The sequence below is a fragment of the Pan paniscus genome, chromosome 23 (genome assembly GCF_029289425.2).
Source record: "Pan paniscus chromosome 23, NHGRI_mPanPan1-v2.0_pri, whole genome shotgun sequence".
Classification (NCBI taxonomy): domain Eukaryota; kingdom Metazoa; phylum Chordata; class Mammalia; order Primates; family Hominidae; genus Pan; species Pan paniscus.
This window is the reverse complement of record NC_085927.1, coordinates 30,632,924-30,655,814: the sequence shown is the minus strand read 5'-3', so window position 1 is coordinate 30,655,814 and position 22,891 is coordinate 30,632,924. Positions and strand designations below refer to the sequence as shown.

At 45.4% G+C, this 22,891-nt stretch overlaps 1 protein-coding gene and 1 pseudogene across 1 annotated transcript in view; both read right to left on the bottom strand.

Moving 5' to 3' along the window:
• The window catches only part of CRKL (CRK like proto-oncogene, adaptor protein), a 37,371-nt gene that overhangs the window by 4,414 nt on the left and 10,066 nt on the right, over window positions 1-22,891 (bottom strand). The window contains exon 2 of the mRNA XM_003806883.5: window positions 15,088-15,553. Coding sequence (XP_003806931.1) covers window positions 15,088-15,553 — 466 coding nt within the window. The remainder of the gene's footprint in view (window positions 1-15,087; window positions 15,554-22,891) is intronic.
• On the bottom strand, window positions 2,608-2,681 carry LOC112438167 (small nucleolar RNA U3; annotated as a pseudogene).

The following is a 22,891-nucleotide window of genomic DNA, read 5'->3' as shown; positions in this document are numbered from 1 at the left end:
ACCTCATCTCTTCTAAAAAATAGAAAAATTAGCCGGGTGTGGTGGTACATGACTGCAGTCCCAACTACTCAGGAGGCTGAAGTGAGAGGATGGCTTGAGCCCATGAGGCTGAGGCTGCAGTGAGCCGTGCTAGTGCCACGGCACCCCAGACTGGGCAACCGAGTGAGACCCTGTCTCAAAAAAACAAAAATCAAAACACACACACACAGAAACAGCTTTTGAGCACAAAGCAGCTCCCCACCCCACCCCAACCTTCTATTTTGGCCACTAACCCCAACAGGATAGAAATGAACACATGATTCTGAGAATGGTTAAAGTCAAATTACACAAAAAGGTGTATTTTAAAAAAAGACCTTCAGGTGGTAGTCATTGTAGACAGGGTGTTACTCTGTTCAGCAGAGCACTAATCTAAGGTTCTGTATTGTGTACTTAGGTCCATAAAAACGCTACTTGAATATAAGACCCACCTAAGATCTAAGACAATAAGAAATAAGCCTTTGTCTGCTTAAACACATATAGAACCAGGCATCGTGGTACATGCCTCTAGTTCCAGGTCCTTGGCAGGCTGAGGTGGGAGGACTGCTTGAGCCCAGGAGTTTGAGACCAGCCGGCGCAACGCAGCAAGACTACATCTCAAAATAAAAACAGGCACAAGGTTTTTATGGCACAGTCCAGTGGTCCATGCCATGAACTTTGGAGCATGCAGGACACCAAACAAATGTCCTGGTTCCGCCACTTTTAGAAACTACATGACTATAGCAAACTGCTTAAGTTCTCCAAGTCTCAGTTTCCTTCCAACTTTGAAAGGTTCTTGCAGTAATTAAATGATTGTTACTTGAGTAGAGATTCCTGAATAGAACCCATACCCCAACCCCACGCCCCCTCTAATGATCATACCCTTTGGATGCACGAAGTGAAGAGCTGGAATTAGCACTGAGAAGCACAACACTGTATATATCAGAGGATTTCCAACCTTGTCACCAACAAGGGTCCTCTCAAAAACAATGAGGAACAGGCTGAAAACGGGGTCTAATAAATTACTGTGATGGATACTAAGCAGCCAAAGAAGACTGAGGGAAGATTAAAGATGAGGCTAAGGATTGAAAGCTGCCAAGAACACTCACACCTCACGCCTTCCAATTAACTTGTGAGTCTGGCGGTCTTCAACAGGATACTTTCTACATGATCCTACCTAATCAATTAAATAAATTTACTGAACATCTACTCCATGGAAAATGGGCAGGTCAGTTCATATCCTTAAAAAACTTGTCTTTTGAGTGGGATACACAATGAATCTTTGTCAGATAATAACATAGTGTAAAAAGCACAAAGTGGCCAGGCGCAGTGGCTCACACCTGTAATCCCAGCACTTTGGGAGGCTGAAGTGGGTGGATCACTTGAGCCCAGGAGTTCAAGACCAGCCTGGGCAACACAGTGAAACCCTGTCTCTAAAATACAAAAATGAGCCAGGCGTGGTGGCATGCACCTGCAGTCCCAGCTACTTGGGAGAATGAGGTGGGAAGATCGTTTAAGCGCAGGAGGCACAGGTTGCAGGGGTGCAGTAAGCTGTGATCACACTACTGCACTCCAGCCTGGGTGACAGAGCAAGACCTTGTCTCAAAAAAAAAAAAAAAGAAAAAGAAAAAGAAAAAAGAAAAGAAAAGAAAAAGAAAAAAGAAAAGAAAAAGCCTAGGCGCAGTGGCTCACATCTGTAATCCCAACACTTTGGGAGGCCAAGGCAGATGGATCACCTGAGGTCAGGAGTTCGAGACCAGCATGGCCAACATGGCAAAACCTCATCTCTACTGAAAAATACAAAAATCACCAGGCGTGGTGGCAGATGCCTGTAATCCCAAATTCCAACTACTCGGGAGGCTGACGCAGGAGAATCACTTGAACCTGGGAGGTGGAGGTTGCAGTGAGCCAAAATCGTGTCACTGCACTTGGTGTAGCTGGGCGCAGTGGCTCACACCTGTAATCCCAGCACTTTGGGAAGCCAAGGTGGGAGGATCACTTGAGGCCACATGTTCAAGACCAGCCTGGGTGACATAGTGAGACCTAGCTTCTATTGAAAAAAAAAAAAAAAAAGAGAGAGAGACAGAAAACACATAAAAGCAGCAAGTGGCAGAAAAACACTATTAACTCAATGCTGCAGAGCACAGGATCAAGGAGCTACTGCTTAGACAGAGGGAACCTGGACCAGCAGAAGTAGGTCAAAGAGCAGCCTAGGAAGAGAATGGCTGAGAGACTTCTGGTGGCCCCTTGACCATTAGTGCCTCATTGTGGCCTTGCAGGAGTTTCCACATGCTAAAACACCATCATCATTCTTCATGCTGTTTTCTATCTCAACACAGTAAAGATATCCTGGCTGTTATGCAGCCTGCTGTCCAGTTACAGGCCTGGCTATGGACCAGCTTCTTCCATGGCTCTACCAAACAGTGCTTGTGCTCAGATCCTAAAATGGCTGGTAGCTTGGCAGCCATCTTGCCGTTTCCCTCATCACTCCCTATTCTGGTGTGGTGCTCTTCCTCTGGGTTCATGGTACACGGATCCAGCTCAAAGAAGCACTCACTTTGGAGGGCAGATCAATCTGTTTTTTTTTGGGGGGGGGGGTGCTCTACACCTTCAGAGAAACTTCTCTAGTAATGAACTATAGAAATGATCCCTGAAAGTATAGTCTTAGAGGGCAGATCAATCTTGATGTGGGTAGATACCAACTCAGTTCACGGGGCAAACTACACCTGGGAGATGTGGCTGACCTTATCAACAGATTAAGAGGAAGCACATACCTAATGCATCATCCTTATTAATTTTCACTCTATGGAACAGGCCAATCCTAATCATTATTAGAACTGTCAAATACTATCTTTGTGGCTGGCCGCACTTAGCACCTGGGGAGTGGACACATTAACTCTAAAACACATATGCCAGGGACACTAGTCAGCCCTTTTATGTCTACCAAAAGTTAAATGGCAAGAGGGTACCTCTTGCTGCTGGCAATAGTTTCCTACAGCCCTACTTGTCCAGAGTGTTGTCCAGGAAATGACTCTACTGACTGGCATCTGGCACTTGATTCAAAGAGCAGTCAACGCACTGGAGGGCCCAAGCACTGGTCGTCACAGCAGTTTTTTGGTTCCATAATCAGTCTCCGCTCCCTGTACTGATAGGCTGAGATTGTATGCTTTCAGGTGACATAAAGTAAGATCAGGAGTACACTGGTGACACTGGAATCATAAATTCTAACTTGAGTGATGTGAATGGGTCTCAGTGATCAAAGAACATGCTGCGAAGTTGTATGCAAATGCATGAATGTATGCTGTTTTTCTGAAGACTGCACAACTTTCACTGGATTCTCAAAGGGGCTTATAGCCCCCAAAATATCTAAAACAAAACAAAGCCCATGTACTATAATCACCAGACAGGTATCATCCTGCTCTCTGTGGCTTTTATTCCTCTAGTCATTCAACAAATATTGAACATCTATGTGTAGGCCGTGAAGAGATACAACAGAGGACACAAAGGAGACAAACACCCCTGGCCCTCACGGAGCTGCATGGGTCCACTGCCTGCCCCTGTGTTCTCTGTGCACCTGCACCTGAATCCGAGTAGCCGGAGAGATAGAGGCTTTAAGAGGGCTAGGCTCCCTGTCTGTGTGCCCTGGCTAGCAGTCAAGTAATCTCATACACTCAAACCCACAACTGAATGCTATCTAATAGGGTTTTAATACTGAAGACTTGGTCTCTTTCTTAAAATTACCACTATCCTTCAGAGTAGTAACTTGATTCAAGAGGGCTGTTTACTGGTTAACACAGAGATTTTATTTGGGAAAGGTAGGGGGCGGGGCTAAAGGTATCACAGGCCAGTATGCTGTGGTACAAGAGTATGTGGGCTTTTGGAAAAGAAGAAGTCAAGACATGATCATATATATAGAAAACTTCACAGATTCCATAAGAAAAGATACAAATTCAGCAAAGTCGCAGGGTACGAGATCAACACATAGATATCAGTTGCGTCTTATATATTGGTAATGAATAATTAAGAAAGTAATTCCAAGCCGGGTGCGGTGGCTCACGCCTGTAATCCCAGCACTTTGGGAGGCCGAGGCAGGCAGATCAGGAGGTCAGGAGATCGAGACCATCCTGGCTAACACCGTGAAACCCCGTCTCTACTAAAAATACAAAAAATTAGCCAGGTGTGGTAGCAGGCGCCTGTAGTCCCAGCTACTTGGGAGGCTGAGTCAGGAGAATGGCGTGCACCCGGGAGGCGGCGCTTGCAGTGAGCCAAGATCACACCACTGCACTCCAGCCCGGGTGATAGAGCGAAACTCCATCTCAAAAAAAAAAAAAAAAAAAAGAAAGAAAGAAATTAATTCCAGGTAGGGCACGGTAGCTCATGCCTGAATCCTAGCACTTTGGGAGGCCAAGATCATCCTGGGCAACATGGTAAAACCCCAATTCTACTAAAATACAAAAAAAAGTTAGCTGGGCGTGGTGGCAGGCACCTGTAGTCCCAGCTACTCAGGAGGCTGAGGCACAAGAATTGTGCCACTGCACTCTAGCCTGGGCAATGGAGTGGGAGTGAGGCTCTGTCTCCAAGAAGAAGAAAAAAAAAAAAGTGATTCCATTTACAATAGCATCTAAAATAAAAATATCCAAGAATAGGCTGTGCGGTGGCTCATGCCTGTAATCCCAGCACTTTGGGAGGCCGAGGCAGGTGGATCACGAGGTCAAGAGATCGAGACCATCCTGGCCAACATAGTGAAACCCCATCTCTACTAAAAATACAAAAATTAGCTGGGCATGGTGGCGCATGTCTGTAGTCCCAGCTACTTGGGAGGCTGAGGCAGGAGAATTGCTTGAACCGGGGAGGCGGAGGTTGCAGTGAGCCGAGATTGTACCACTGCACTCCAGCCTGGTGACAAAGCCAAGACTCTGTCTAAACAAAACAAAACAAAACGAGAATAATTTAACTATGGTGAAACACTTGCATACCAAAAATTATTAAAGACCTAAATAAATGCAAAAACATTTGTGTTAATGGATGGAAAGACTTATGATTAAGATATTAATATTGGCTAGGTGTAGTGGCTCACACCTGTAATTCCAGCACTTTGGGAGGCTGAGACAGGAGGATCACTTGAGCCCAGGAGTTTGAGACCAGTCTGGGCAACATAGTGAGACCCTGTCTCATAAAAGAAATTTAAAAAAAAAAAAAAAAAGCTAATACTACCCAAAGTGATCTACAAATACAACACAATCCCTATCAAAATTCTAACAGCCTTTTTTTTGCAGCAATGGGAAAACCAATCCTCAAATTCATATAGAATTGCAAGGAACCTGAATAGCCAAAACAACCTTGAAAAGCATCAAAGTTAGAGGACTTACACTTCCTTGACCTCAAAATTACTACAAAAAGCTATAGTAATCAACAGTGTGGTGCTGGCATATGGAGAGACATATAGAACAATGGAATAGAACTCAGAGTTCAAAAATAAACCCACACATTTATGATCAAGTGATTTTTTTTTTTTTTAACATGTGGGAGTCTCACTATGTAGCCCAGGCTGATCTTCAACTCCTAGGCTCAAGCAATCTTCCCACCTCAGTCTCCAGGGTACCTGGGATTACAGGTGTGCACCACCACACCCAGCTTGGCCAACTGATTTTTGACTAGGGCGCCAAGTCTATTCGACAGGGAAAGAATAACCTTGCTGGGACAACTGCACCAATTTCCACATGCAAAAGAAAGACTCTGAAACCTTACCTCACACTATACACAAAAAGTCATTTAAAATGGATCAACAGCCTAAATACAATAACTAAGGTCAGGCATGGTGGCGCACGCCTGTAATCCCGGCACTTTGGGAGACCAAGGCAGGTGGATCACCTCACTTTAGGAGTCCAGAAAAGCCTGGCCAACATGGTAAAACCCCATCTCTACTAAAAATACAAAAAATTAGCGGGGTATGGTGGTGAGTGCCTGTAATCCTGGCTACTTGGGAGGCTGAGGCAGGAGAATTGCTTGAATCTGCAAGGCAGAAGTTGCAGTGAGTCGAGATCGTGAGTGCCATTGTACTCCAGCCAGGGCGACAGAGTGAGACTCTGTCTCAAAAAATATAAAACAAAATAAAAAACAAAAACGCTCAAATAACCCAATTAAAAAATGGGCAAAGAACTTGAAAATATTTATCCAAAGATTTGCCAAAAGCCAATATGAAAAGATGCTCAACATCAGTCACTAGGAACATGCAAATCAAAACCACAATGACATACCACTTCACACCTACTAGGATGGCTATAATAAAAAATATGGAAAATAACAAGTGTTGATGAGGATGTGGAAGAATTTTTTTTTGGCGGTGAAGAAGGGAGCCCTTATATACTGCTGGTTGGAATGGAATATGGTACAGCTGCTATGGAAAATAGTTTGACAGTTCCTCAAAAAGCTAAACATAGGAGGCTCATGCCTATAATCCCAGCACTTTGGGAGGCTGAGGTGAGCGATCAGTTGAGGTCAGGAGTTCAAACCCTGGCTAACATGGCAAAACCCTGTCTCTACTAAAAAATACAAAAATTAGCCAGGTGTGGTGGCACGCGCCTATAATCCCAGCTACTCAGGAGGCTGAGGCAGGAGAAATCGCTTGAACCCAGGAGATGGAGGTTGCAGTGAGCCGAGATGGTGCCACTGCACTCCAGCCTGGGCAACAGAGCAAAACTCCGTTTCAAAAAAAAAAAGCTAAACACAGAATTACCCATTTGACCCAGAAATCCACTCCGAGATATATAACCAAAATAACTGAAAGCAAGGACTCAAACATTTGTGTGTCAATGTCCACTGCAGCATTATTCACTGTAGCCAAAATAACGAAAACAACTCAAGTATCCATCAAGAGATAAATGGATTAACAAAACGTGATATATACATAACAATGGAATATTATTCAGCCCTAAAGGAATGAAGTCTTTATCGTAATTTCCTGTACAGATGGAGTCTCACTATGTTGCCCAGGCTGGTCTCAAACTCCTTGCCTCAAGTGATCTTCCCACCTTGGCCTTTCAAAGCACTGGGATTACAGGTGTGAGTCACCCCATGCTGGGACAAGGAATGAAGTTTTGATATATGCTACAATCTGGATGAACTCTGAAAACATTGTACCCAATGAAATAATTCAGACCCAAAGGACAAATATTGTATCATTTTACTTATATCAGGTAGGTAGAATAGGTAAATTCATAGACAGAAGGTAGATAGTTGGCAAATTATATAAACCTCAAGCTCTTAGTGTGGGAGCAGTCATGAGAATAAACTTCTCTCTGTGAACCCCTAGCTGATGGTTCTTCTCACTCAAGAGCTATCACCAGAGAACAGCTATCACAGAAATCAGAGGTCAGCCTAATGACCAGGATGGGACAGGCCCTGCCTGAACCACACCAGGGCCCCAATTCCATGGCATTCTGACTTAATTTACACATTAGGAAAGAGGAACAAAAACCTTTTAAAAATATTTTTTTCTGGGCCGGGTGCAGTGGCTCACGTTGTCAGGAGTTCAAGACCAGCCTAGCCAAGGTGGTGAAACCCCATCTCTACTAGAAATACAAAAATTAGCCCGGCCTGGTGGCGGGCACCTGTAATCCCAGCTACTCGGGAGGCTGAGGCAGAGAACTGCTTGAACCCGGGAGGCAGAGGTTGCAGTGAGCTGATATCACGCCACTGCACTCCAGCCTGGGTGACAAGAGCAAGACTCTATCTCAAAAAAAAAAAAAAAAAAAAAAATATATATATATATATATATATATATATATACACACACACATAAAATATATATATATATACACATACACAAACACACATATGTATATATTTTTAAATACGAGAATCTTCTAAAATCCTAAAGGACTTTCTAAAGATTCCTACATTTGCATGGTATTATAGTCAAGGAAAAAAAGCACTTTTGGTACTAAAGAAATAAAGCTGAGATGCTGTGAAGGACAACTGACACAATGTCAAAGACAGAAGGGTGGAGGAGGATCCTGGTCAGTCCTGATGAAAGGTCCAAGGAGGCAAGTGGAAATGATTCCTCGGGCACCAGACATCCACACACCACCACGGCATGGGAAGGACACACCTGAGATTCTTGCTTAAGGTGAATGCTAACTTGTGGGCCTTTCTGGGAAGCCTTGGTAAGAAGGCTTCACGTTGCTAGAATGTGACGTGAGGTGAGGGACAGAAGCCCCATTACACTGGGAGGCTGTAAGCTTGCCACATGGACCCCCAGGGCTGAGTCAGATGCTTCATGATGAACACATACAGCCCCAACAGCACTGCAGGCCACCCAGCAGGAGGAACTCATGATGATCTCTTAGGGATTCATCATGAGTCCAATACAAAGTCCAATCAGTATTACTGAAACCTAAACTTACTTTGCAGATTACTTCACCTCAGCAAGCAGATGCAGCAATGAAGAAAATGCTAATACAAATTTAATTCTAAGCAATGAAGCAAAACCAATTGGTAAAGTGGGAATCTGATAATTCCAGGTCAGTCAGTAAAGGAAGTTGTACCATGGGCCCTTGGGAAGGCCAATTCAAAAGACACAGAGACCAGATGTAATCCAAATTACTACAGGTTTTGAAATGGGGCAAAGACAATCCAAGAAGAAATTATAAAAACGCAATCACAGATGACACAGAGCAATTATGGGAATGAAGAGCAAGAATGTTGAGGATGCTGGTGAGCTCAAAGAACGCTGAGTATCACTAAGAAAAAAATGCCAAAAAAAAAAAAAAAGGAGCACCAAAGATGAGGAAAGGGTGTTCTTAAGAGCTGACCAAACACACTGGCAAACAGCAGTAAGAGTCCAAGACTAGTCTCCTGTCATAGAGAAATTACATCATAGGACACTGGAAGACTTAGGAAGGGTCAAGTCTCTTGTTTTTTTGTCAAAAGATGGCAAATTCCATAAAATGTAAAACAGTGAGCTTGAAATGAAACCCAGACAAAATTCTGGATGCGATCAGCTAACAGATGGTTTGTGAGAATTTAGAATGGGAAGTGGAGCATCTGGAAGCAGCATGAGCCCACCAAGAACAAGTCACGCCAGATCAACCTCACTGTCTTTTTATAGATATAAGAGGCCGATCTGGAGAGGCTGCATAGAAGGACTTTGGTACAAAGATCTGTTGGTGCTTTTACAAAACCTGCAGTTAGGAAACTGGAAGGTAATGAATATTCTAGATGACATAACCAGGATTTTAAAAGATTCAGAGGCTGGGCGTGGTGGCTCATGCCTATAATCCCAGCACTTTGGGAGGCTGAGGCGGGCGGATTGCCTGAGGTTAGGAGTTTGAGACCAGCCTGGCCAACATGGTGAAACCCTTTCTCTACTAAAAATAAAAAAATTAGCCAGGCGTGGTTGGCAGGTGCCTGTAATCCCAGCTACTCAGGAGGCTGAGGCAGGAGAATCACTTGAACCTGGGAGGTAGAGGGTGCAGTGAGCCGAGATCACGCCATTGCACTCCAGCCTGGGCGACAAGAGCGAGACTTCAACTCAAAAAAAAAAAAAAAGGATTCAGAGATGTACGCAGATCGTATGACAAGACCAATAAAAACCAAACCAACAACAAAACTACAAAACTCAAGAGGGACAACTATGGGGCCATGCACTTAAGTCCACACACTGGGCTAGGCAAACACAAGAAGGGGACTTGGCTGTGGCTTCTTTCTCCCTGGTGGAGAGCCAGAACACAAGACTTGTCAGCTACCACAGCCATACAACATGAGACAGACCACCTCATGAAACTGTTATGGGCCAGGCGCGGTGGCTCACGCCTGTAATCCCAGCATTTTGGGAGGCCTAGGCAGGTGGATCACGAGGTCAGGAGATGGAGACCATCCTGGCTAACACAGTGAAACCCTGTCTCTACTAAAAAATACAAAAAAAAATTAGCCAGGCGTGGTGGCAGGTGCCTGTAGTCCCAGCTACTCCGGAGGCTGAGGCAGGAGAATGGCGTGAACCCGGGAGGCGGAGCTTGCAGTGAGCCAAGATGGCGCCACTGCACTCCGGCCTGGGAGACAGAGCAAGACTCTGTCTCAAAAAAAAAAAAAAAAAAAAGCAACTTATGTTCCAGATGTGCCACAGGAAATACATCTTTGTTTTGTTCACTACTGTATCCCAAGTTCCTAGCCTGTCACATAATAGGCACTCAATAAACTTTTGTTGAAGTGAATGTTTTTTTGGAGGTGTCCAAGTTGAGACTGGAGGGCCATGGAGTTAGACTCTGAAGAGGGCTAAAAGCACAGGGAAAATGATTGAACTAAATGACCTAAGGTATCAATACAACCTTTCTGCTTGATTTATATCAATTCCATCCCAAATCACTTTAAGTCTCACTTGTAAGCCTGGGAAACTATTTTTCCTCCACACGATCTGTTCCACTGACTTCAATTCCCACAGATCCCCAGCTTGTGTCACCAATTGTTTTCTTATGCCATACCATGGGGGAAAAGCACAGGTAAGGCTGCATTTAGACACTTAAATACAAATTTTCATACAAATAGTCATGGGTGTGTGTACCCAGGGTTAAGTACAATTCTAAAGTTGCTATTTCTTCCCTTTTAGTCAGAAAAGCATACTGGAATGCAAATGAATGAGAATGATATTATTACATGACAGTCAAGCATTTGCTCTAAATTTAAAAATTAATATATAAAAAGAAATTGCCTGTAAACCTGACCTTGTCAGTTGTGAGAAACTGGTTGTTTCATGACTCAAATGAAGGCAATGCAAGAAAATTGTTAATCTCCTCAGCTCAGCCCTTTGTGATATGGCAACAGCCCACTGCCCTGGCTGTCTTTTGCCACTTTTGCCCTTTGCCCAGCATGCTCACCTATCTACAGCTATTCAGTGACGTTAGTCTCATCACACAAGCTCTACTCACCTTACAGATACCAAGTATTCCCCTTCAAATCAAACCTCAGGATCAACTCTTTCCTTGCAGAAAAGTCAGCAAGAAAAGAAAATAGCTAAACACAAACTGGTTTTAAAATATCTCTTTACTTACAGGAATCCTCTTTTGAAAATCAAGATTAAAAAAAATTGTAAAATAATTTAAGGAATAAAGTCACCTAAGCTATCATCATTCTCTGTAATACTATCTAGGGGAATAACGAAGCTTCAATTATCAGCACATTTTGTCCTACTTGTCTGTTTCTCATTTTAATTTTAATACTTTTCCTAGTAACCTAATTGCAAAAGTCCCAAGAGTTGTTTTTAACAAGATCAGACAGGCACCACTATCCTAATAATAGTTTTAGAAGATAACAATCATAAAAACATTTACCCCAGCTACTCAGGAGGCTGAGGCATGAGAATCGCTTAAACCCGTGAGGTGGAGGTTGCAGCGAGCGGAGATCATGCCACTGCACTCCAGCCTGAGTGACAGAGACTCAGTCTCGAAAAAAAAAAAAAATTTACTTATGCTATAACCTAAAGTTTCATTTAAATATTCAGAAAGCAAAATACCACTAAATGGAATTTGGTAAAGGTCTATTTCTCAGGTCCCATTTACATTCTCTCTCAGTCAAGCACCAAACAAACCCTTGGCTGAAGCTCAGCTGGCTGGGTTAGTGTCATGAGGCTCAGGTGTGGAGAACCTCTCTCTGGGGCCAGAGAGACTAGGAACTATGTATGGCCAAGTATGTAGGTTATCTTAAAATACACATCATTAACCAGGCTTCCTTCCTCCTACTCCTGACCTCTCTCAGGCACCTACTTATCCACCCACTCACCAAGCTCTAAGTGATCCCTTCTGTAATACCTGGTGTTCCTCCCTACAACCTCCTAGTACTCGCTCCAGTGAGCACACACGCACGCACACTAGATACAGGTTTCTAAAACACACATCCTAGAGCCAGAGGTCAACAGGCAGGTACCTAAAATTCTGACTGGGAGCCTCGACCTTCAAGGTTCTCAACGAGCAGCTGCCAAACACACACGAGTCACACCCACTCTGACTCCTAGCTCCCCAATCCTATGCTATGATGGACGTGAAAATGCCTCAAAAGGCTGAAAACACAATGCATGCTACAGGGTATTAACAGCCCAGAGCACCAAGGTGCTGAGGCGTAGACCAGGCCAGAGGCATGCACCTGTGCCTAGGCAGGTCTGTGTGTGGGTGAGAAAGCTGGAAGGCCTGGCCAGGTGCAGTGGCTCACGCCTGTAATCCGAGCCCTTTGGGAGGCTGAGGCGGGCAGATGATCAGAGGCTAGGAGTTCAAGACCAGCCTGGCCAACATAGTGAAACCCTGTCTCTACTAAAAACAGTTGGGTATGGTGGCGGGCACCTGTAATCCCAGCTACTTGAGAGGCTGAGGCAGAAGAATCGTTTGAGCCCAGGAGGCAGAGGTTGCAGTGAGCTGAGATTCTATCAACTGCACTCCAGCTTGGGCAACAAATGAGACTCCATCTCGAAAAAAAAAAAAAGGAAAGAAAGCTGGAAGGCCTGCTCAGCCAGCACTCCTATCTGTGGAGGCAGCCTCCTGAGACCTGGAGCCTCTCAGTCCCTGACCCCCACCACAGCCTCAAATGCTCCTTTTCCTTATAGCCAACATGAAAGGGAGGCAAAAAATCAAACATTGAAAACAAACCTTCAGGTGCAGTTCATTCAGATACTACTACTGGTCCAAAGAAAAACTTGAGGGCCAGGCATGGTAGCTCACGCCTGTAATCCCAGCACTTTGGGAGGCCGAGGCGGGCAGATCACCTGAGGTCAGCAGTTCGAGACCAGCCTCACCAACATGGAGAAACCCCGTCTCTACTAAAAATACAAAAAAATTAGCCGGGCATGGTGGCACATGCTTGTAATCCCAGCTACTCCGGAGGCTGAGGCAGGAGAATGGCTTGAATCCAGGAGGCGGAGGTTGCAGTGAACCGAGATCGTGCCATTGCACTCCAGCCTGGGCAACAAGAGCGAAAATCCGTCTCAAAACAAAACAAAACAAAAACAAAAACAAAAAAACACTGAGGACAACCTATGGAAAAATACCCATGAAACCAATTCTAGCTAACTTTTATCTGTGGGCAGGCTATTTGGTGAGTCAGGATTTGGTTTTTTTGAAGCAAGAGGGTCCCTTACTTCATCCTTCTGAAATGCACTTAGGGTCTCTCTCAACATTCTCCCCCCTTTTTTTGAGATAGGGTCTCACCCTATTGCCCAGGCTTAAATGCAGTGGCATGATCTCGGCTCACTGCAACCTCTAATTACCTGGTTCAAGCAATTGTTCCACCTCAGTCTCCTGAGTAGCTGAGGCTACAGGTGTATGCCCACCACGTCTGGCTCATTTTTGTATTTGTTGGTAGAGATGGGGTTTCACCATGTTGACCAGACGTCTCAAACTCCAGACCTCAAGTTATCCACCAGCCTCGCCCTCCCAAAGTGCTGGGATTACAGGCATGAGCCACTGTGCCCAGCTGAGAAAGAGTCTTTTTAAAAAGTAATATTTAGTTAGAAGAAAATGACTTGGCCAAGTGCAGTGGATCATGCCTGTAATCTCAGCACTTGGGGGCTAAGGTGGGTGGGTCACCTGAGGTCAGGAGTTCGAGACCAGCCTGGCCAACATGGTGAAACCCCGTCTCTACTAAAAATACAAAAATTAGCCGGGCAGGGTGGTGCATGCCTGTAGCCCCACTACTTGGGAGGCTGAGGCAGGAGAATCACTTGAACTCAGGAGGCGGAGGATGCAGTGAGCCAAGATCACGCCACTGCACTCCAGCTTAGGCAACAAGGCAATAGAGCGAGACTCTGTCTCAAAAAAAAAAAAAAAGAAAAGAAAATGACTTGGTAATTAAAATGTTCAAGTTCTATTTCATGCTATTCTAATTTACAAAATCCATAACAAGCAAGGGCTGATGTATTTTAAAATCATTCCTCTATGGCTGGGCGTGGTCGCACATGTCTGTAATCCCAGCACTTTGGGAGGCCAAGGCAGGCAGATCGCCTGAGGTCAGGAGTTCAAAACCAGCCTGGCCAACATGGTGAAACCCCATCTATACTAAAAATACAAAAATTCGACAGGCATGGTGGCAGGCACCTGTAATCCCAGCTACTAAGGAGGCTGAGGCAGGATAATCATTTGAACCCAGGAGGCAGACGTTGCAATGAGGCAAGATCATGCCACTGTGCTGGAGCCTGGGTGACAAAGTAAGACTCCATCTCAAAAAAAATCATTCCTGGGCCAGGCGCGGTGGCTCACACCTGTAATCCCAGCACTTTGGGAGGCCAAGACAGGCAGATCACGAGGTCAGGAGATCGACACCATCCTGGCTAATACGGTGAAACCCTGTCTCCACTGAAAATACAAAAAAATTAGCCAGGCGTGGTGGCGGGTGCCTGTCGTTCCAGCTACTTGGGAGGCTGAGGTAGGAGAATGGTGTGAACCCAGGAGGTGGAGCTTGCAGTGAGCGGAGATTGAGCCACTGAACTCCAGCCTGGGCGACAGAGTGAGACTCCATCTCAAAAAAAAAAAAAAATTCATTCCTCTGCCAAGCTCAAGAGAAATTCTAAGACATTTTCATATTTCTCAACTGATTCCAATGTTAGAAATACAGAACCATATGTGTTGATTTTGCCTCTAGGTCATGGGTCTTCCTTAATTATTATCTTTCCTTACTGGAAGAAAAACCAACAACTGCAAAACTAAATCTGTTAGGCTTTGGGAATAAAAAAGAGCAAGAAGGCTGAGAATTTGGGGCAAACAAGGAATAGAACAGAACAAAACAAGCTGTGAAACACTAATAATGGGCCAGGCATGGTGGCTCACATCTGTAATCCCAGTACTTTGGGAGGTCGAGGTAGGAGGATTGCTTGAGGCCAGGACCTCGAAATCAGCCTGGGCAAACAACTCTTTTAAAATTAGAGACCTCGTCTCTATAAAAAAATTTTAAAATGAAACGCTAACAGTGCGTATCTTCCAAAATCATCCAGTGCTCTAATTCCATGAATATAAGCTTAAATGAGCAGAAACTAAACTAAAACTAAAAATTAAAACCAAATGTCAAAGGACCCAAAAAGCTAATCTAAACAGATTTTACCTCTAATGCCAAGGCAGTCTTGTCATAAGCACAGGGTACTCTTTTCTGGATTGCTTTCGCAAAGACAGGTCCATTCTGTGTGGATGGCAAAGGGGTGATTGCTGCCCCAGGAGAACCGGAAACTGCAGGTAGAGGAGTTGTGGTCTGAGGTTGAGCGTATGCATGAGCAGGTTCTGGGATCCCATAACTGTTGGAATTCCTATTTCCATGCTTTCCGTGTGGTGAGGATCTCACAAGCTTTTCGACATAAGGGACAGGAATCATCCCAACCCGGCCATCCTTGTTCCGGGCACTCCACCACTGTTCTTCAGGCTTCTCTATTATCACTAGGATCTCACCCTTTTTAAAGGGCAGGTCTTCGGCATCATTCCCAGGAAAATCATACAGAGTCCGTACATATTCCAGGTTATCTTCTGCTGTAGGCAGGTTGGGTGCTGAGACAGATCCCATTGGTGGGCTTGGATACCTTAAGAGAGAAAGAAAATTACTCTAAGAGAAAAATCTTACTCTAAGCCAGTGCCTGTCAAACTTCTTAATATACCACTCTCCTCTATAATAAATTATTTTCCTTTTTTATGAGACAAGTTTTGCTCTTGTCGCCCAGGCTGGAGTGCAATAGCGCGATCTTAGCTCACTGCAAACTCTGCCTCCCAGATTCAAGTGATTCTCCTGCCTCAGCCTCCTGAGTAGCTGGGATTACAGGCGCCCACTACCACGCCCAGGTAACTTTTTTTATTTTTAGTAGAGAAGGGGTTTCACCATGTTGGCCAGGCTGGTCTTGAACTCCTGACCTCGGGTGATCCATGCACCTCGGCCTCCCAATGTGCTGGGATTACAAGCATGAGCCACCATGCCCGGCCCCTACATTTTTTTTGGAGATGGAGTCTTGCTCTGTTGCCCAGGCTGGAGTGCAGTGGCAGGATCTCAGCTCACTGCAACCTCTGCATCCCAAGTTCAAGCAATTCTCCTGCCTCAGCCTCCTGAGTAGCTGGGACTACAGGCACATGCCACCACGCCCCGCTAATTTTTTCTATTTTTAGTAGAGACGGAATTTCACCTTGTTAGCCAGGATGGTCTCGATCTCCTGACCTCGTGATCTGCCTGCCTCGGCCTCCCAAAGTGCTGGGATTACAGGTGTGAGCCACTGAGCCCAGCCTTTTTTTTGGAGACAGAATCTTGCTCTGTCACCCAGGCTGGAGTGCAGTAGCGCAATTTCAGTTTACTGCAACCTCTACCTCCCGTGTTCAAGTGATTTTTCTGCCTCAGCCTCCCGAGTAGCTGAGATTACAGATGTGCAACACCATACCCAGCTAAATTTTGTATTTTTAGTAGAGACAGGATTTGGCATGTTGGCCAGGCTGGTCTCAAACTCCTGCTGGCCTCATGTGATCCACCCGCCTCAGCCTCCCAAAGTGCTGTCATTACAGGTGTGAGCCACCACGCCTGGCCTTATTTTCCTTTCTATATTCTTAGTAGTTAAGAAGGTTCTATCATGTTGTAATTTTTGTAGTCTGTACTGTCCCAAAAGTTACTATTCTGAATGTCTTTTCAAATTACAAGTATACACACACACATACACTCCATCTCTGTTTTACAGAAACCTTTTGATTACACAGAGATACCTGGTTTACATTTATTTTTATAATCTCAAGTAAGTTTGGAAGCTGCCTTCCTTTGGACCCTTGTCACAACCACCACACACTCTTCCTCCCAGTCCTAATCTATGGCTTACATCCTGCACACTTCCCTGGACACACAGAAAATGACAAAGGCCTCTGCCTCTGGCCCCTTGAAAAAAAAGGAACAAAAAAGGGCTTACAGACTTGCCAAATTAGAAATAATAAATCCACCAGGCGTGGTGGCTCAGACCTGTAATCCCAGCACCTTGGGAGGCCAAGGCAGGCAGATGACTTGGAGACCTGCCTGTCCAACATATCAAAACCCTGTCTCTACTAAACAGACAAAAAATTAGCCGGGCATAGTGGCACACACCTGCGGTCCCAGATACTCAAGAGGCTGAGGCAGGAGCATTACTTGAGCCCAGGAGTTAGAAGCTGCAGTGAGCTATGACTGCATCATTACACTCCAGCCTGGGCAACAGAACAAGACTGTCTCAAAACATAAATAAATAAGAGGCCGGTGCAGTGGCTCATGCCTGTAATCCCAGCACTTTGGGAGGCTGAGGTGGGCAGATCATGAGGTCAGGAGATCGAGACCATCCTGGCTAACACAGTGAAACCCCGTCTCTACTAAAAATACAAAAAATTAGCTGGGCATGGTGGTGGGCGCCTGTAGTCCCACTTACTCAGGAGGCTGAGGCAGGAGAATGGTGTGAGCCCGGGAGGCGGAGCTTGCAGTGAGCCAAGATTGCACCACTGCACTCCAGCCTGGGTGACAGAGCGAGACTCCGTCTCAAAAAAATAAAATAAAATAAAATAAAAATAAAAATAAATAGCTAGCAAGAGTAGTAGGAGCAAGAGTAATAATAAAGAGCTCATACTCATTATCTATGCTAGGCATGGTTTACGATCTTTGAAGAGATTGGATTATTTAATAGTCTGTGAGGTAGATGCTGTTATTATCCCCATTTTACAAATGAGGAGCCAAAGAAGAGGTTAGACTTGCACTCAGGGAGTCTGGTTCTAAACTCTTCACTCATAATGAGCTAATCAGCCTTAGGGACGAACCCTGCATCTGTCAGGTGTATGAGAATTAATGGCATAATGCATGTGAGGCATTCAAAATTACCGACCAGCACCAAGCATCCAATGTACCCACATGAACACACACATACCCCTTCAAGTACATCCCTGCTTCTATTTCTTTCTCTTTTTTTTGAGACAGGGTCTTGCTGTCATCCTGGCTGGAGTGCAGAGTGGCACAACCACAGCTCACTGTAGCCTCCACTTCCCAAGCTCAAGTGATCCTCCCACTTCAGCGCCCTGAGTAGCTGGGACTACCGGCAGTTGCCATCACACACAGCCAATTTTTAAATTTTCTGTAGAGATGGGGGTCTCACTATGTTTTCAGGGCTTGTCTTGAACTTCTAGCCTCAAGCAATTCTCTCGCCTTGGCCTCCCAAAATGTTGGGATTACAGGTGTGAGCCATCACACCCAGCCCCTGCTATTTCAAGAGCCACAGAGAGCCTGTGAACAGTCCAGTAAGTACCATATAAATTTCAGACACTATTAAGAGCACAGTCAGTTCCACCTTAGACTCCATCCAAGAGTATTTTATTATTTGTATAGTTAAAAGCAGTTAGCCAGTGCGTGGTGGCTCACGCCTGTAATCCCAGCACTTTGGGAGGCTGAGGCGGACGGATCACAAGGTCAGGAGATTGAGACCATCCTGGCTAACATGGTGAAACCCTGTCTCTCTACTAAAAATACAAAAAATTAGCCAGGTGTGGTGGCACACGCCTGTAGTCCCAGCTACTCAGGAGGCTGAGGCAGGAGAATGGTGTGAACCCGGGAGGCGGAGCTTGCAGTGAGCCAAGATCACGTCACTGCCTGAAACAGTTAAGACTCTATCTCAAAAAAAAAAAAAAAAAAAAAAGCCAGGCGTGTGGTGGCTCACGCCTGTAATCCCAACACTGGGAGGCCGAGGCGGGAGGATCACTTGAGGTCAGGAGTTCAAGACCAACCTGGCCAACATGACAAAACCCTGTCACTACTAAAAATACAAAAGTTAGCCAGGTGTGGTGGTGTGCGCCTGTAGGCCCAGCTACTTGGGAGGCCGAGGGAAGAGAATTGCTTGAACCTGGGAGGCAGAGGTTGCAATAAGCTGAGATCACACCACTGCACTCCAGCCTGGGTGACAGAGCAAGACTCCATCTTAAAAACAAACAAAAAAAAGAAGATAGCCAAGCCCATTCATTTACGTATTGTCTATGACTGTTTTTCACTACAAAGGCATAGTTGAGTAGTTGGACAGAGACTCTATGGAAAAGCTGAAAATATTTAACATCTGACCCTTTACTCAACAGTTTGCTGATCCCCCATCTCAATTCCTGGGTTAGGGAGGCAAAGTGTGCTTTTCAACTTCCTTGCTTCCCTGGTGAGGGGTATGTCTGTGTAGAAATTTGATAAAGATAGTTTCTATTTCCCTCCACTACTATACTGCTATAGTGACCTTGGGGCTCATTTTCTGTGTTAGTATCTGCAGAGATATTCATAAATTTGACACCAAATCAATCTCACCAGCCATAACCCTGACATAAATTCCAAGTCCTCTGCCCTATATTCTCAAACTCATTTATTCATCAAACTCCCCTGAAAATTACACATTAGTTCCACTGAAGAGATAAATACATGTTGCTCCATGTCAGATATCTTAGCCTTTCCAATAGACCCCACTGTCTAAAGAAATATGAAGCATATTCATCAGAAAATTTATTGCTTCCCAATTATTTGTTCTTTGAGCAAGGTTGAAAATAGCACCCTCCCCCAACTTCCCTTTAAAATATAAAGTGTTGCCCAGGCGCAGTGGCTCATGCCTGCAATCCTAGCACTTTGGAAGGCTGAGGCAGGTGGATCATGAGGTCAGGAGTTTGAGACCAACCTGGCCAACATGACAAAACCCTCTCACTATTAAAATACAAAAATTAGCCAGGTGTGGTGGCGTGTGCCTGTAGGCCCAGCTACTTGGGAGGCTGAGGCAAGAGAATTGCTTGAACCCGGGAGGCGGAGGTTGCAGTGAGCCGAGATCATGCCACTGCACTCCAGCCTGGGCGACAGAGATTCCGTCTCAAAAAATTAAATAGATAAGGCAGGTGCGGTGGCTCACGCCTCTAATCCCAGCACTTTGGGAGGCCAAGGCGGGCGGATCAAGAGGTCAGGAGATCGAGACCATCCTGGCTAACACAGTGAAACCCCATCTCTACTAAAAATACAAAAAAATTAGCTGAGCGTGGTGGCGGGTGCCTGTAGTCCCAGCTACTCGGGAGGCTGAGGCAGGAGAATGGTGTGAACCCGGGAGGCAGAGCTTGCAGTGAGCCGAGATCGCGCCACTGCACTCCAGTCTGGGCAACAGAGTGAGACTCTGACTCAAAAATAAATAAATAAAATAAAATAAAATGCACAGGGTTTTCAAGCCCATCCAAACACCCTTGACCATGCTTCTCACTTTTTGCCTATTGTCCACTACACACTTTGAGCAGCAAAGCCCCTAACAACTAATTCGTAACTGACTTTTCTGATGATAACGAATCTCTCAGCTCTTTTGGTTAAAAGCGTTCTCAGTTTCTACATGTATAAACCATACACAAAACATCTTTAAACCAAGTGTTAATATGTTCTAAGCTTAAAATCTCCTTATGCATGCTAAGAACCAATACAATCAACTTCTAGAAAAAGGAAGTTTCAAAGGTGCTGGTAATATTCCTTTTTTTTTTTTTTTTTTGAGATGGGATCTCGTTCTGTTGCCCGGGCTAGAGTGCAGAGGCACAATCATGGCTCATTGCAGCCTCAACCTCCAAGGCTCAAGCGATCCTCCCACCTCAGCCTTCTGTGTAGCTGGGACTACAGGTGCATGCCACCACATCCAATTAATTTTTGTATTTTTGGTAGAAACAGGGTCTTGCCATGTTGTCTAAGCTGGTCTTGAACTCCTGAGCTCAAGCAATCTTCCCACCTCAGCCTCCCAAAGTCCTGGGATTACAGTCTGGGCCACCACGCCTGGCCAATGTTTTATTTATTTATTTTTTAAAGAGAGCACACAGATGATAGTTTTTTTTGGCTTGTTTTTTAAATTTTTTTGAGATAGCGTCTTGCTCTATTGCCCAGGCTGGAGTGCAGCAGTACGATCATGGCTCACTACAGCCTTGACCTCCCAGGCTCAAGTGATCCTCCCACCTCAGCCTCCCATGTAGCTGGGACTACAGGCATGAGCCACCATGCCCAGCCAATCCTTGTTTAATTTTTTGCAGAGATGGGGGTTTATGTTGCCCAGGCTGGTCTTGAACTCCTGGGCTCAAGCAATCCTCCTACCTCAGCCTCCCCACTAGTTGGGACTACAGGTGCATGCCACCACACCCAGCTTACATATACTTTTTTTTTGAGACAGAGTCTCACTCTATTGCCCAGGCTGGAGTGTAGTGGTGTGATCTCAGCTCACCAAAACCTCTGCCTCCTCGGTTCAAGCTATTCTTGTGCCTAAGCCTCCCCAGTAGCTGGGATTACAGGGTCCCACTACTGCCGGGCTAATTTTGTATTTTTAACAGAGATGGGTTTCACATGTTGGCCAGGCTGGTCTTAAACTCCTGACCTCAAGTGATCTGCCTCCCTCGGCCTCCCAAAGTGCTGGGATTACAGGCATGAGCCTACGTGCCCAGGCTTACTCTTTTTCCTTTTTTTTTTTTTTTTTGAGACAGAGTCTTGCTCTGTTACCCAGACTGGAGTGCAATAGTGCGATCTCAACTCATTGCAACCTCCACCTCCCGGGTTCAAACAATTATCCTGCCTCAGCGTCCCAAGTAGCTGGGATTACAGGCATCTACCACCACGCCCGGCTAATTTTTGTCTTTTTAGTAGAGACAGGGTTTCACCACGTTGCCCAGGCTGGTCTCGAACTCCTGACCTCAAGTGATCCACCTGTCTTGGCTTCCCAATGTGCTGAGATTACAGGCGTGAGCCACGGCACCCTTACTCTTTTCTATGTATGAAATATTTCACAGTTAAAAAAAAAAAAAACGGTAGAAAACTTAATTCCAGCTGGGCGTGGTGACTGGCTCATGCCTGTAATCCCAGCACATTAGGGGGCCGAGGCAATTGGATCACCTGAGGTCAGGAGTTCGAGACCAGCCTGGTCCAATATAGTGAAACCCCATCTCTACTAAAAATACAAAAATTAGCCGGGCATGGTGGTGGGCGCCTGTAATCGCAGCTACTCAGGAGACTGAGGCAGGAGAATCACTTGAACCCGGGAGGTGGAGACTGCAGTGAGCCGAGATCATGCCACTGCACTTCAGCCTGGGTGAGAGTGACACTGTCTCAAAAAAAAAAAAAAAATTCAATTCCAAGATGAGCTAAGTACTGCTCTAGTGAAACTGCTTTAACCACCATTCTTTTTTTTTTTTGAGACGGAGTCTTGGTCTGTCACCCAAGCTGGAGTGCAGTGGTGCGATCTTGGCTCACTGCAATCTCTGCCTCCCAGGTTCAAGCAATTCTCCTGCCTCAGCCTCCCGAGTAGCTGGGACTACAGGTGCACGTCACCATGCCCGGCTAATTTTTTATATTTCAGTAGAGACGGGGTTTCACTGTGTTGGCCAGGCTGGTCTCGAACGCATGAGCTCAGGCAATCCACCTGCCTCCGCCTCCCAAGGTGCTAGGATTACAGGCGTGAGGCACCATGTCCAGCCAGTAACCACCATTCTTTATCACTGACCAGCATTTAACGCCCAGGTCCCCTCCCTTCTGTCCCTGGGCTTTCAGGCCATCACTAATGGCTCCTCCTCCTATGCTTGTGGCTGCCTCTCCTTCCGCAGCTTCTCTTTCTCTACTTATTCCTGTTCTGCCTCCTCATTCTGGGTGATCCCATCTAAGCTGAGATTCCCAAATCTATATGTATTCAGCCCTTACCTCTCTTCTCAATAACAAACCCATCAGATTGCTAAATACCACCTGGCTTCCAGCAGGTACCTCAAAGAAAGATTCTTCCTGTTGAAAAGAATCACGCCCCCACCCTAATCCCTTCCTCTTGTCTCAAAGGCACCACTCAATCCTCTCTGAAGTCATCATACCTCTCCCCTCACCTTCTATGTGCCACTTTACATTCCTATGGCATTTGATCTTGGCTCAGCTTCTC